General features: G+C 39.3%; 1 protein-coding gene across 3 annotated transcripts; it reads right to left on the reverse strand.

Moving 5' to 3' along the window:
- Window positions 1-1,500: 1,500 nt before the first annotated feature.
- On the reverse strand, window positions 1,501-15,203 carry LOC143879494 (homeobox protein knotted-1-like 2). Of its 3 annotated transcripts, none has more exons than XM_077381905.1 (6): window positions 14,260-15,203; window positions 5,152-5,272; window positions 2,948-3,141; window positions 2,607-2,738; window positions 2,130-2,266; window positions 1,501-2,049 (listed from the first exon to the last, which is right to left on the reverse strand). In XM_077381905.1, exons 1-6 carry the CDS (start codon window positions 14,971-14,973, stop codon window positions 2,010-2,012), a joined length of 1,338 nt encoding a protein of 445 aa, XP_077238020.1. In that variant the 5' UTR covers window positions 14,974-15,203; the 3' UTR covers window positions 1,501-2,009. The 3 variants fall into 3 exon arrangements, with proteins under 3 accessions (XP_077238020.1, XP_077238021.1, XP_077238022.1); XM_077381906.1 differs by having other exon boundaries at window positions 1,501-2,046; window positions 14,260-15,202; XM_077381907.1 differs by having other exon boundaries at window positions 1,501-2,038; window positions 14,260-15,197.
- Between the last annotated feature and the right edge of the window lie 1,512 nt (window positions 15,204-16,715).

Below are 16,715 nucleotides of genomic sequence, written 5' to 3' on the forward strand. Positions count from 1 at the left end.
AGAGGGGAAGTTAAATCCCTCTACTCGCAGAAGCTCTCGTTGCTGATTCAAGCTATACAAGAAAAAAATGTAGCGACAAGTAACAACTACTACACAATCCAAAACAGGGAATGAAAGATAACCAGACATGACAAAGAACTCATCACTAACCAAAGTGAGGCCTGAAGTCCAGGGTAGATGGTTTAGTGCAAGATGTAATACCTGAAGTGAAGACTAAATGATCTCTGTCATTAGGAGGTAAACCATTTCAGCCTCCATTTACAAAGGATGCTTTTCAAGATGAGGCTAACTGGGAGGACATAATACAAAGGCTAACAGAAAGTGCTGAAGAGGAGAATCTAAGCAGTGCCATGCTGCTGGATAAAGATAAAGTGGATGAGCTCATAGGTGAGTTAGTGGCTGAGCAAAGTGTCATTTCAGAGAAGCCTAAAGGAGCATTGATTCAAGTCATTTCAGGGTTGCACTGTTGAAGCATCTGAAGGAGTACAGATTGAAGTCATTGATGTATACCATCATTCTGCAAGCCATCCAGACTCGGGAGTGGAAATGAATTACCTGAAAAGGTTTTTGCTTATGGCCCTGTTTTGGCCAGCAGTATGTAAACAGAGCAAAACCAGATCTGGAGCTGTCAAGAGGTGACGTTCCACCGCGTCAAGAGGTCTAGTAAAACTTGCGTTGTTCCATAGCGTGATACTCAGATCAGTAGTTCAAGATCAGTACCCCATGTATCTAACAGAATTGAAGAGGTTGTGAGAGTTATTTCAGTTGGTGGGGGAGTCACCCAACAATCTCATAGAGAAGTCTAGGAAAGAAAATATTTCTTACACTTTTCTGATGGATCCAGATTCAATCAAAGGTTTTTTTCTTCTTTTGGAATGGCATCAAAGATTTTCTTAAATGAGGAATTTGAAACGGAAGACCGAGGAAAACAACCTGCTAGCCAGTTCAGTAAGGTTAGTAGAGGTCAAATAACAGGTGTCTCTACTCGGCTAGGAAAGTCCTTGGGATTTAACACTTATTGAAGACCCGCCTTGCTGGTATGTATGGGGTTTACCAGCTCGATCTGGGTTTCCTCTACTTTTGTTTCTTGGCTGGTCTGTTCTTCCAGCAGCCTGGAGGTTTTGGAGGGTGGCAGTTCACCTCAGGATTTTGAATTTCCGAGAGTGTTCTTGCCATGTTTTGTTCTCGAGGCAAGACCGTTAGTCGTCTTGTTTTTTTTTTTTTTTTCACTTTATAAAATTTTGAGATCCTCCCCAGTGCCGCACTCCTTTCTGGGCTTAAAAGAAGGCTAACACTAAATATAGAGACAGTTAACTAATCTAACATACTCATGGCAGACATTTGCAACTGTTTTGGGCATCAATGGGAACCCCGAATTCATTCCTTAATGTAAACCAGTTGGCACATATGGAAATATACTTCATGCTTCATAACAATGAAACACTGGGGGAAGCCAATAAAAGTGTAGTGGTGCACCCCCAAGAGTTTTGACAAGCAGAGTACAAATATCCATCTCTTTGTATTTCTGTATTTCTAGCTCTATAGCATACAGTGCTGAACAAAACATGGTCACTATAAGGCACTGTTAGCAGTATCAACATGCAGGAAATCATTACACTGTACACCCACAATCCGTAAACATTCTTATACACAGATATGTAGAGGGCAAAATAGAAATTAATATGCCAACACAGTGAAAAAGAAAACGGAGAGAGTTTGGCCTCAGTATTATATTGATAAACTTTGAAACTCTTAATGCTATGGCCACTTCCACGGCATGTGTTGGTATTTCCGCATACCTATCAAGCTGCATCATGGCTTAAATCAACTACTTGCCCCCTTCACCCATACTACATTAGCTTTCTGTGAAACCAACATAAATGCCTCAATGAGGAACCTAGTAAATTGCCACGAATCCCTTTAAGATTCTCTCTACATGCTATATTGAATTACCCACTGGATCAGCAAGTCCTTGTTTGTGGATCCGGGCTTGCATCCAAAGTCATGATCTACATGAAGTGTTCCGCATTTTCATCACCTGCATTACTTCTTTTTCAAATTTAAAGTGGCAAGAAGCCCTTTAAAAGTCTCAAGAATTTCAAAATATTCACATGCTCAGATTAACACACCTCTTGCGCTTGCTCTTTGAAACAGTAGAAGACGAAGGATTACTATGCCAGTTCCTCTTCCGCTGGTTGATGAACCAGTTATTGATCTGCTTCAATTGCAGTCCTGTTTCCTGTACTAACCTTGCCTTATCGTCCTCCTGAAATAGCCCCAGAGCAAAGGGTTATACAGCAGAGAAAAGGCAGTGTGATGCCCAGGATGCAAAATAATAATGATGATGATGACTATGATGACGACGATGATGATGGTGTCAAAAGAAACACAGAAAGAACAAAAACAAGACGAACAAAATAATAGCAAAAGGAAAAAAGCAACCAGAAAATCAATTATGGAAGTGAGTTCTTAACAAACTTTTAACAAAAATAACAAATGATGATTGGGATGCAAAATTTTCTTTAAAAGGGATACACACACAAGCAACACAAGCAAAATTTTGATAAATGATGACATATTGCAGAGAGAGAGAGAGAGAGCCTTACTGTAGGGTACGGCCACTTCGAATGTGACTGCCACCAAGCCTTTAATAGTGATGTGGTGTCCCCGGGAAGCTTACCTGCCCTTCGCTTGCGCAGAATCTCCTCTCTTATGTCCACAAGCTTTTCCTTGTAGCCCTACAAATGAGAGAATTAATTAGTCATGTGTAAAACAGTTGCTACCATTGTCTTGGTTCCTGGATAACACTTATTGGCGGTTTTCATATATATCCTGAAACTGCATTTTCAGGGAAGTTCTTGCCATTTTCAAGGCAGGTATCAGAACCACCAGTAAATCATCAGGACAATGTCAATTTTCTGTACAAAATTATTAAATATTCTCGTACCTGTTTCAGCTCGTGCTTTAGCTCTTGCCTTACACGCTCCATCAAGGATCGTTCACTCTCAGTTGGAATGAGAGGACCGAACCCCATGCTGTCGGGCCCCTCCAAACTACCATCGTACAAGTTGGTGTCACTATCTGCTTGGTCATCATCGTCATCTGACATGGTTGCACCTGTGCCTTCACCTGGAGATACACCTGTTCCATTGCCCAGAATCCATTGTTAGCTAGTTCTGACAATGGCATACTATGTATCATCTTGAATTGATCGTACAAATCAACACATTGTGCCGGGCTTAGTTTCAATATTCAACTTAAATGCCTTCTAGAAGCAAGCCTACAAAAAGAGAGAGGAATAACCTCCAGTAGATCAAAGGCTACACTGTGCATGGATATTAGGCTACACAATGAACTAATGACATTGCCATAGTCTCGGGCAGGGGTGTAAACGAGCCGAGCCAAGCTCGGCTCGGCTCGGCTCGTTAAGCTCAAAAGCTCGGTTCGGGCTCGGTCAGGCTCGCGAGCAGCTCGCGAGCCTTAACGAGCTCAAGTTATATTAAGTTCACACCCCTCATCTTCCCCGGACAGCCCTATCTAGTGTAATTTGACTACTTTTTTTACACTATGGGGGGTAGTCCAAGTAACAAATGGGGTTCCAAAAATGAAGTGACATATTTTGCCTCCCCCTTTCACTCCCTGGACAACCCTTTTAGTGTATATATTAATATATAATATATATATTTAAATATATTAAATTCTTAATGAGCTGAGCCGAGCTGAGCCGAGCCTGGCCTAAATCGGGCTCGGCTCGTTAAGGATTCGAGCCGAGCTCGAGCGAGCTTCCGAGCCCGAGCCAAAATTGACACCCTTAGTCTCGGGCATATAGTCATCAGACCAATTGGAGATAAACAAACCTTGCAATGCTTTCCAGCCACTCTATCCATCAGTCCACTAAAATCATTGGACTATGCTTCCATCCCACCAAAAGAAAAAAGGGGGAAAAAGTGAAAAAAAAAAAAAGAAGCAACGCAAATAGAGGAAAAACGTACAATCATGGATTTTGTCAGTCATTTATAACTTCTATTCTGAAAATTACCCCGCATATTGCATTGCAGATTTGCAATCCAATAGATATCAACATTACCTACTATTATATGTACCAAAAATCCTTTAATTCAAAACCCAGAATCCAAAGCTACCTAGATAACAGAGGCACCTAATGATAATAAAAATGCAGATTGTTTAAGGACTACACAGGGTTCAGATGCCACTAAATTGTTGAAGAACTCATTTCCTGCTGGCATGCTGTTTGCTCTGAGCCTCATGGTTTTTCTTCTATTCGGTGTCTTTTTCCGTGCAGTTTTTTTCCATGCAGTTAAAGTTCTTAATTGAACTTCATAGCCTTTTCGTTTCCTTCAGGAAATTTGCTGGCTAAAATAACATAAAACATCAAGGTTCCATCCGTAGCCCTACAGTAAACTTTGATTTTTTTTTTTCAAACAGATGAAATTTCATTTTACAGAAAAGAAACAATGAAGAGAAACAAAAACAACAAAAAATCCCCAAAGTAAATAAAAAGATTTTTCTCTCATAAAAACAGAATTGAAACGTCAAGAACGTCATTTCAAGTCACAACATCATCACAGAATACTCCAATGTTTTCTAAAAGATCAGCCTAGGAATTAACCTCACACAAATTCAAATTTGAAACCCAATCCAATTTGCAGTAGCCCCAGGAACAACAGGGACGTTGCTTGTTTAGTTCTAAATATTTCTGGGAATGGCATTTTGGATACGAAAGCAAGATGTAAAACATAAAATTCCTCTTGGTTGGAAAACTAGTTGAGTATCGAAAATAATGCACCCGACTGAATAAGACTTGAACTTAAAATTGCATTATCCACCCACAGCAAACTAACCACTGAGGCAATGGTATATTAGAATTCTAAATAACAAGTAATCGGTCTACAATCATACACAGAGAAATAATACATTGACAACCAATACAGAGAGTTGTGCTATTATGTGGGACAAGTTTAGAGCCAAGAAAAATTATTCTCGCCCCATTGTGTAACCTACATTACAAAGCACCAATAATAATTAAGGGATCAGATAAACAATTTTGAAGCCACCTGTTAAGCTTTGCGACCTACATTACAAAGCACCAATAATAATTAAGGTATTTGATAAACAAAATTTTTAAGCCACCTGTTAGGCTTTGTAGAGATTGTTCAAGCTCCCAGCATGCCATTACAGCTTCCATCGCATGTACACGAACATGCTGTTGCAGTTGTTCTTTAAAGGAACAGAGCAACAGAACATAATGTGTCTGCACATGAAAAGAAAAAGGATCAGAAAAGAAGAACAATTTGATCAAACCATTCAAGAATGAAACGTAAAAAATGATTTTTAAAGGATCACAGCACCAAAACATAATGTGACTATACATGACAAGAACATGATCAGCAAAAGAGAACAATTTGTTCAAGTCATTCGAGAATGGAATGTACAAAATGGTTTCAACAAAGATCTTAAGATTCATTAAATAATGTTATACGGGATAGTGCACCAGTTCATCCAGATAACAAGTGTACATTCACAACACAAGCTATAGTTCATCTGTAACCTTAATTTAAATAAACGTATGATCTACAACTAGTTATTTTTGGATCAAACACAACAAGCTATAGTTGTGTAGAAAACCGAGAAAATATCTTCTCAACAAGGATCAAACACAATGAGCAGTAAAAAATGTCAAGAAAAGATGCAAAGAACACAATCACACAAGAAACACAAGATTTATGTGGTTACTATTTCCACAGGGGAAGATTTTCACTATTTCGGTCTAGGGTTACAAACTCCCTTCTTCTTTGCTAAGAAAACACAAAGAAAAACTCAAACCCATAACCCTAACATGTGGCTTATGTATCAATGCCACTACATAAAGAAATTTACCGAAATACCCTTTAGAGGAAATCTGAAAATTGAATTTTCCTTCCAAAGCGCTGCCTGGATACCCCAGCAGGGGCGCACTGCCCCCTGCACCCTCAACGAGTTGACTGAACAGCTTGACCCGCGTGTGCGTTGCACACATTGTCTGACAGGGTCCTGTATAATGCCAGAATACAAGACATCTACACAACAATCTCCACCTTGGCTTGAATTCTACAGCCACCTGAAGATTATACTCCGCTGTGTACTCTTTCGAACGCAACTTCGAACCTCATGCACATGAGGTGCCCACCCCACTCCATGGGACACCTCTCCAATCATTAACAACAACTGATATTGGCCAAGCCAAGCAATGTTTGAACTTGGTCGTTGTAACTAAATTTGTCAACATATCCGATGCATTGTCATTAGCATGCATTTTCTTTAGGTTGATGCTGTAAAATATTGAAGATTTCCACTAATCTTTGCTTATCTTACAATCAAGCCTAATGAGTGTTTATATAGAACACTCAAGAGGATAAATATAGAAACTAGCATCACAAGATTTATGGAAAGAGATTTGACAAGATATGAGAAGATAATCTCAATACCTAATCTAGCTTGCCTACATAATCTTCCCCAATTAATCCAAATCAAATCTTGGAAGATGTGATTTTATTCTACCTAATCAAACCATAGTTGCCTAATCTAACATATTGGTGAGATCTCACATATTCTAACATGCTCCCTCAAACGTATATGGATTGAAAATCGATATACGTTTGATTACAATGAATCTCCCAAAAAAATGTAAAAATTTGCCAATTTTGTTGCACGTTGTCACGATTGATGTCTGCTTGATGTATGTTGCCAATATGGTTGAAGATGATGGCCGCCTGTTGTTGAAGAATGTTTCGCATTGGACTGGATTGGACTCGAGCCTGAATGGGCGAGTCATTAGGTCGATTAGAATATCGAACCTTCTGAAAATGGGTCACAATGGACCAATGCCGGAATGGGCAAGAAATGCGTCACAATGGACGAATGCCGGAATGGGCAAGAAATGGCCTCAATGGGCAGAATTCACGGGTCAGCTTGAGATACCGATCCTTATGAAAGAGAGAAATTGCTCTCTCAGGCACGAACCTCAAGGAGAGAGGCCCCTCAACTGAAATAGGCGAGAGACAAAAATATAAAGAGAGGAAAGAAATAGAAGAGAAAGCGACAAATAGCGGCTAGGAATGATGGCAACAATTATCGACGAAAAACTGGACATTGGGAAAAAGTGTGCAAATATCAAATATGTGTTTTGAAAATGCAAATCCCTTTTTTTTATTTGTAAAGGTGTTGATAGCAAAATAAGGAGACCGTGTAATTGGCACAAGATGATGAGGGGGTGCATTCAAGAAGATGGGGGGTTATTGAAGGTAACCAAGAAGGTCTTGAAAATTAGATGAAAAAATAATGCAAGGAGATTGAACAAAAATGCTAAGGAATTATGCTAAGGATGCAAGGAGATTGAAACTAATGAAACTGGTATGGAATGCAGTACTAGTGGTGTTAATTTGAGAAAGAGAATGTGGGAGCGATGGTGGCCGGGCGGACGGCTAGATCGGCCGTCCGCCGGAGAGAGCAGCTATTTGTCTTGTGGTCACTCCAAGATCGGTGGCTCTGATACCATGTAAAATATTGAAGATTTCCACTAATCTTTGCTTATCTTACAATCGGGCCTAATGAGTGTTTATATAGAACACTCAAGAGGATAAACATAGAAACTAGTATCACAAGATTTATGGAAAGAGATTTGACAAGATACGAGAAGATAATCTCAATACCTAATCTAGCTTGCCTATATAATCTTCCCCAATTAATCCAAATCAAATTTTGGAAGATGTGATTTTATTCTACCTAATCAAACCATAGTTGCCTAATCTAACATATTGATGAGATCTCACATATTCTAACAGATGCTTCTATCTGCCATTCATTTTCTTATCTTATGATGTCTCACGTCGATATGCTTCGTCCTGGTAGTATATACTTAATTCTTCACCAAATGTATGGCACTTTGACTGTTATAATGCAATAAGACTTCTTCCTACTTATGCCCCATATCACGAATCAATCCAACCAACCAGATGGCCTCCTTGGCAGCCGCACATGCTTCCATGTATTTTGTCTCTGTCATAGACAAGGAGATCGTCGACTAAAGAGAAGCCTTTCAAGAAATTGGCCCGCCTACTAGTGTGAACATATAGCCTGTGGTGGATCTCCTCTTATCCAAGTCTCATGCATAGTCTGAGTCTACATATCATGTCAACCCATCTTCATTTTTCTCAAGCCATACACCAAGCCAAAATTCGTAGTGCCCCGTGAGTACTTGAGAATTCCACTTCATGGCATTCCAATGCTCTTTTCCTGGATTCGTCATGCATCTACTAATTACGCTCATAGCATAATCCATATCTGGCCTCGTACATACCATTGCATACATTAGAAAACCAATAGCACTCGCATAAGGGATGTTGGACATGTTTGCTCGTTCCTCATTTAAATACTTACCCAGTTTGAAGTGGTCCGCCAAAGGAGTGCTAAGTGGTTTTGCATTTTCCATGTTGAACCTCTGCAACACCTGTTCAATTTACTTGTCCTGTGAAAGCCAAAGCACTCCCTTTTTCCTATCCCGATTTATTTCCATCCCAAGGATCTTCTTAGCAGTGCCTAGATCCTTCATGTCAAATTCCTGGCTTAACATAGATTTTAGCCTATCAACTTCCTACCTGGTGTTAGCAGCAACTAGCATATCATCAACATATAATAGCATATATACGTAAGAATTATCATCAATAGCACGATAATAAACACAACAATCGAAGCTACTACATGTATACTCATTGCTTGTCATGATTGAATCGAACAGCATATACCATTGCCTAGGTGACTGCTTCAACCCGTAGAGAGACCGCATAGCTTTTTGAGTAACAAACACGCTATCCATCAAGGTTTTCACCTCTGAGAAAGTGACTTAACCCTCCAAAATCTTTCATTTAAAAAACGAATAGATATCTCCACCCTTAGCTTTGCAACCTCCACATCATCGCTGCCAGTAACAATCATGCTATCGACATAAAGTATCACAATAACAATCAAGCCGTTCTATTTCTTCCCAAACAAACTAGAATCCGAATTAGAAGCAAAATAATCACACAATTGGGCTTGAGGGCAAGTGATAAAGGTACATACCATTGCAGTTAGTATAATTCTATGTTACGCTTAGTTATATTTGTCTGTGGTTATGGCCATTTTACATCATATGCCTTGTGTTATGGTTAGGTGTCATAAGAAGGAAGTTTACCCACATTTAGATTCTATTTGGTGATCTTCCTTCTCTCTAAAAAACGAATTGCGTCTATTTTGAATAAATGCAATTACTTTAGAGATATGACTATTGCAGCATGAGTGAACTTTCTATTTAAGAATGCCTAGAATATCTACTTTTTAGTTCTCTGCTCTCTTGTTATTCTTTTGTTTTTGACTTAATCGCTTATCAAACCGAAGATTATGAGCTTCTCTCATTTTTATCTAGAGTATGTAATTTCTTCTCGCATTGGAGATTGTTGATCGAGCATTGAAGTTGACCGATTGGACGGTTGATTGTCTCACATTGCAGATTTTTTTAAGCTTTCTCCACAAAGTTTTTGAAGGTAATTTTTTACTTTCAATGTTTTCTTCAATTATCACCACTGTTATTAATTTCATTAGCAATTTGAGTTGTTCAAAAGCTCCCCTAATCAACCATCAACTCATCGGAGTTGACTCGGTTTTACCTGGCTGAGTTCTTGTCTAAGTATCATTTTTGCCCTACCAAGTCAATAAAAAACTCCTTTGGTCAATTGCGTCAATCATTTACGAGATGCCTCCGTTTTACTTTGGACAAGTTCTAGTTGATATCCAATTTTGCAAACATGGTAATTTGATCAAACCTCACTTGCTAGTAAAGAACCTTTTGGTTGACTCTATTTTGAAGGTGTGATGACTCATTGTTGGCTCTCTACCATGCTTCTTTTGGTTTTTTGTGATTCTCACATGTTAGACATTTTGTGCAAACATAGATTTACCCATAGCAGAAACACCCCCGAAAAGTGGGAAGTGCGCTTCAGGGTAAGTGCGTTTCGGAAGCTGGAAACATCGCGCTTCCCAAAATTTGGGGAAGCCCATTTCTGAAACACGGGAAGCATGTTTCCCCAAATTGGGAAGCATGTTTCCTCAAATTGGGAAGCACGTCACCCCATGTGATTCCCCAATCTTTGCACTATGTCAGTTACAGGATTTCAGGGAAAATGAATTATAAGGAAGTACAAGAAATTGGGTCTTTAGATGCAAAGTCATTTAAGATTTATATGTAAATAGGGAAATACCCTCAATTGGATTTATTAAAAATAGTTTCAAGACCCAAACCTAAAAGGATAAAAGTCAACTTTCTAGTTCTGGTACAAAATCTGACATTTTGCAGTCATTCTGGAGTCCGGACATAGTCAAACCTTAACTTCGAAACAGTGGGGTATTTTGCAAAATTTGTAAATTATATCATGTACAAGCATTATTAAATCCCAAAAGTCAAGTAAAAAATCACATAATTTGGTATCAAGAAAAAATTTCATCTGGTCAGGCACTGGTCAACACAAGCATATCAGCTAATAATAATTTTTCGTTTCAGTATGTTAAAGTATAAAACATAAATAACGCCTTTCTCCAACAGCTTAAGCTTTTGGAGAAGTTGGTTAGTTAACATGGTATCAGAACCAAAGGTCTCGAGTTCAAACCTCCCAGATAGTAAAAATCCACATGCGATGGTCGGCCCAAAGTGGGACCACATGTGCCACGTGTTTGCCGAGTGGGCCACACGTGCAGGGGAGTGTTAAAGTATAAAAGATAAATAACGCCTTTCCCCAACAGCTTAAGCTTTTGGAGAAGTTGGTTAGTTAACAAAGTACATGTTGCATTTAATGGATTCAAATTGCTTGTGTTGGTTGGAAATTGGAATTTACTTGTTTATAAATTTTGTCATTTTTTCAATTATTTCACGCTTCCCTCCATTCTTCCCTGTAGCTTCCCTTCATAGTTCCATGTCGCTTCCCTTCATGCTTCCGTGACCCTCCACGCTTCCCACCTTCACAAGAGCCTCCGCTTCCCACTTTTGCTTCTTGCATGGGCAACTATGGTTTGATTTTTAGGTCCCATATTTACTCAAAGAGAGTCCAATGCTAAAAGGCTAAGGATTTTTACATGTTTATGAATGTTTAGCCTTTCTTTATTCATTTTGAACCACAACTTTCTTTTGAAAATCACCTTTTCTCATTCACATTTCTTTATCTCTCGTGCAGTTTTTCTATTAACGAGATCTCATTAGTCAATATACTTGGGAGGAATCATGTACACATTCTTCGTGCAAGTTATTAGAAATTTAGAATGGAAGCCGTACAAACATATGTTTCAATTTGGATACTTTTTGGTAGTTATATATTTAGCTCGGACATTTCTACTTCATTCGAGGGGGAGTACTACAGGTTAATTCTAATGAAAATTAGAAGACCCCAAAAAAAGTTGGGTTTAAGGGAAAGTACTTAAGATGCAGGGTTTAAGGGAGAGACGAAAACATAATGTAACTAGGTTTTGTTTTGTCTTATGCTTAGTTTATTTAAGTTCAATTATATTTATTTTATGTCATGTGTCCTTTGTAATGTTGTAACTAGGTTTTGTTTTGTCTTATGCTTAGTTTATTTAAGTTCAATTATATTTATTTTATGTCATGTGTCCTTTGTAATGTTGTTATAGGTGGGAAGTATAGCCCCACATTAGTTAGACATGCATTTGGGATCCTTCCTCTTCTCTATAAGAAGTGTGTTTGGGTCACTCTCCTGCAAAAATGCAATTCTTCTGGAAATGTAGATATTGTAGCACCTGGGAGTTGTTCCTCTTCGAGTGTGATACAAAAGATTTAAGCTTCCGCTTTGTTGCTGTCTTGCTAAAAAAACTCGTCCTTGGAAAAAATAAAGGCATATATACAATATACAAAGTTCCTACTAAAATACTAGGAAACCCAAACTTTGGGATATGACACCCAACTTTACTAGCAAGTTAAGAATTGGGATATGGCACCCAGCTTTACTACTAGGAAAATCCTCTAAAATGTAGAACCAAACTACTACCTTTCAAAAAAATATACAAAGTTACATAATTAAGTTAAGAATTCGAGGTTCATAACCTTCTGGGAAGTATCCACTGTTTCTGAGAAAAATCGACCAACGTGTATGTCAAAAAGAATAAACACCTTGGATGTGTTACGACTTCCAACAATTAAAGAGAAGACAAAAAGAAATTACTTATTCAAAGTAAGATCACGATCAGACATTAAGAGCATAAAGACAATGTTATCTAATTCATTCTCTTCGGATAATGTTCTGTAGATCCACACAACCAATATAAATCATGCTTGGGTAGCCGCTAGCCAGTATTATGGGTAAAAACTTCAGAGTGAGCTTTTTTTCATCTAAAAAAAAAAATACAAGAAATTAATATTATGAATTTAGAATAAAATAAACTATGAGAGTAAGTTGTTACGGAAGCACTGTTATTGTAATTTTCCTTTTCCATAAAACAAAATTCAACTTATCAAGTTATGCGTGACAAAAGAGGAAATTGAAGAAAAGACAAGTAGTAAGATGAAATTGAAGAGAGCCATCAAGTTATGAGTCCAGAAGCTTGAAGAACAAAAAGAATTGACTGAACAGAATTATGAAGAACGGAAATTACCGACCCTTTCTTGTATATCACTCAAGTACATTCCTTGGCAAAACTTATTGGCGTGGGATGAAAAAAATTGTAACTTTTCCCATAGACCCAGCATTAAGTTTTGACTCCTCTTCCCAGAGATCCAGCATTAGGATTTGACTACATGCTTGCTTGAGAATTACGACCTCTTGATTTGATTTATTATTGCAACCATTTTGGGATAATTGTGTTACATGCATAGATGTACCCAAGAGCACAAAATTGAACTACTTAGGTTTTATTTCTTAGTTATTATTGGAAGTCCATTCATTAATAGTGACAAGTCATGATAATTAAATTTGTTGCAAAAGTACTCATCTTGACCTCAAAAAACATTATGAGACATGTCAATTCCTAAACTACTGGGCCAGTAGAAGAGACAAATTGTAGGTATTTAGAGCTCGAAGAACAGTATTTAGAGGATGAAAGCTATGTAGAACTCGAAGAACAGTATTTAGAGCTTCCAAACCATTCATTTGATAGGCCCTCGCATTGATAGGGTGTGCCCAAAAAATCAGGTCCATCGGATCATCCCAACCCTTAAAACTGTGGAGGCAAAAATGGACAGATTTGTGAAGGTTTTTACACGTCCATTTTTGCCTCCACAAATCGTAGGGTTGGGATTATCCTATGGAGATGATTTTTTGGGCACACCCTATCTATGTGAGGGTCCATCAAATGAATGGTTTGCATGACCCAAACAATGTGGGGCCCACTGTATTTTAAGCCGTCGGTGTAGCTAAGTTAGCTAGACGTACGTGTAGCTACACTTTTCTCACATCAGGATGGAATAAACTTATAAAGATCCCCTGATGCGTTATTTTTCTTTTGGTGGGTAAAAGTGATTGCAATGTTGAAATCACCAATAAATTGTATAGCAAAGAAACGAGATGAAAAAAAAAAAAAAATCTGACAAACAGCATTCTCTTGATCTTCCAGAAGGTAGTAAAATTAACAGCTTCTCTAAATATTTCCTTAATTCTCCACACCAGCTTTATTACTCAGAATAAGAGTGATTAACATGTGAAAAAAAAATTAAAAAAATTCAGGAGTTGTTAAAATGTGAAAAAAGAAGAAGCAAATTATAGCAAAGAAAACAGATGAAAAAAAAAACTAAATCTCACAAACACCATTCTCCTGATCTTCAAGAAGGTAGGAAGATCAACAGCCTCTCTACATATTTCCCTAATTCTCCACACTCGTGAAAAAAAAAACTAATTAATCATACTAAGAGTTATCAACTCGTGAAAAAAAAATCAAGAGTTATTAAAATGTGAAAAAAGCAAAAACTTTTGAATCCTTTTGTTCTCTTGCGTTTCATAAACACCACTCTCTTGATCTTCCACAACTTAGGAAGATCAGCATCTTCTCTATTTATTTCCCTAATTCTCCATACTACCCTTATTAATCAGAATAAGAGTTGGTTAATAACATGTGAAAAAGAAGAAGAAGCATGACTATCAATCCTTTCGTCCTCTTGAGTCTAATAAACACCATCACCTAACAAAAAGCAAAATCATAGAACCAAAAATGGGAGGCCCAAAGGAACCTTACCATGAACTGATCAAGCTCCTTATCATCACCAACAAGCAGTTGGTTCCCATATCCGAGAACCGAGTATTTGGAAACAACCTGCTGAGACTGCGCGAGCTGCGCGTCTATCCGCGGCAACTGGTCAACCGGAGTGGCAATTCTCAGGCAGGCTACATGCGCAGATAGAAGCTGTTCGTACAACGGATGAGACAAAATATCAGCCTTATAACGAGCACTCTGCCACGCCCCCACTCCCTCCCCTGTCTCCCCCTGCCCCACCTCAGTCAGCTCACCACCACTATTATTCCCCGCCGGAATCGGATGACTCCGATTGTTAATATTCAAATCACTAGAACCTCCGCCACCGCCTGCAATCATAGAATCGCTCGACGCCGGAACATCGATCGGCCGTGGAAGCCATTGATTACCGCCGGAAGCCGGCGATGTCGTGGAGTCTGATGTGGTTTGTAGGTGAAGGAAGCTACCGTCGGCGTAGTGGTTCTGTTGCCGGAGATTTGAGTTGTTTAGCCACGTCGGCACACCGCTTTCTCCTCCGACCTGTTCATGTTGAGGTGGTTTGCTTGATGAATCGATCATAAACCTCTGAAAATTGTTTCCTTCTTTAGGTTCCGATGAAGCTTCAGGCAAGATGCTGTGTAAAACCGACTGATTTCTTCCTAAATGTTGCTCTGTGAAATGCGGAATCGCGTGAGAAAGGTGATTGTGGAACGCCATCGGTAACCTCTTTCACGGCGATTTTCTCATAATGCAAAAGCCGAGAGAATTTTCGGCCTCGAAAGCGAAATTTGAAAAGACGACGAGAGAGAGACGGGGTTATTATATATATACGGTGGGAAACCGCTTTTGCGATCGAAAACCGCTCGAGAAACCGCTTTTTTGTTAAACCAGCGGTATTTAAGATCTGATGCTAGATTACTGGGGGAGGTGCAGCTGCTGTTATTAACGCCGCCAAATTTAATTCGGGTGATAAAAGTTTACTTAGAAACAGTAGCTTTTTTGCTGACGCCTAGATTGCCGTCGATGTGGGGATCGAGGTGAGAAACGGACAGATGTTATGATGCCACGTGGCAGCTTTTTCCTTCGATTTTCTGGGAGATAGATTGTTGGATTTTGTGTCCCTGTATGCGTTCTTAGTTTTGTGATATCGACAAAACCAAGATGCAACAAAAAGACATAATTTAATGCGTTTTTTTCCAATTGGTCGGTCGCGCCACGCGGTATGAACAGAGTTTTCGATCGCTGGAAAACGACAAAAAAGCCGGCGAAAGGGCGAAGGAGGAAAAAAAGGGCTCAGTCACGGACAGTGACCCTAATCCGTCGGTAGGACACGCGTCGGACTCCTAGCTCTCTGGACCACAGATAGGACCTACTTAACGGCACGCGTCTCTGTACCCCATTACTGTGCCGTGTGGGCCCCACTGGAATCAGACCTACTGTAGGCGTGGCTCCACTTTTGCTGTTGCCTTAAGCACGCTCATTCGTGGTCCCCTCCTCCCCCGAAAAAAACGAAAGTACGTGGTCCCCTACGTCACCACACCCTCAAAACAAAAACCCCCCTCCCAAATTGCTCCAAACACCCCTGGTGGGCCCACGCTACTTTAAAAAACATTCCACGTGGCCTGGGGTGGCGTGGCCGGATTTTTCTTCGCATTTAAAAAATCCTGAGGAAGAAATAAACCAGAGTTCGCACTTCCCAGGGTTTTTGTTTTCCACGCTAGTTTCCAAATGTAAGCATGTCTATTTTTTTTCTCTCATATATTTTGAAGGACCAGGTGAGTGTAGACCGGGGCTGCCACCAATCTCGTGGAACACGTTGAGACTAATGTAAACGTCCCTGGGTCCCACATATTTCGATCAGATCTTAAGAACCACCGAATTAGTAAGCTAGTATGTAAACCAACGAAATATTATATTTCCATTTTTATCGTATGCTAGACTTTTCTCAACGTCACATAAAAACTCACTAGAGAAAGGGGTCCATATGTCGCTTGGTTCAGGTGAGAGAAACCCTCGTTTTTCTACTTTGCCACTGCCGGTACTGTGTTACCTTTGCCTTGTTTAGGCGATTTTTATATTCCTTTTTTATCGTAGTTGATTTAAATTTAAAATATATCATATCACTATAAACAAACAAAAATCCCGTGACCTTCTCTTTCACCAGAGTATCATATCGGATATCCTTACCGGTGATCTCCCCACCTTTTTCATTAAATAACCAAACTACCCCACAGTTACAATCATGCACAGAGCGAAATACTGTGGTTCAGTAATTCCTGTGAAATCTGAGGTGATGTAAGAATCCAGGAATCAGAGTAGCGGTCCCCCCCCCCTGACTCGGTCTAGTTTTATACGATAAGCGGGGAGTTACACATCGTTCGTTCGATATTTTCGATGTCACAACTCACAACTTCCTTTTTCATTACAAACGAATGACTCTTCTTTCGACACGTGTCTCC

Source organism: Tasmannia lanceolata, unplaced genomic scaffold, assembly GCF_043159265.1.
Source record: "Tasmannia lanceolata isolate RefF3 unplaced genomic scaffold, GAP_Taslan_0.1 ptg000006l, whole genome shotgun sequence".
In the NCBI taxonomy this organism is placed as follows: Eukaryota; Viridiplantae; Streptophyta; class Magnoliopsida; order Canellales; family Winteraceae; genus Tasmannia; species Tasmannia lanceolata.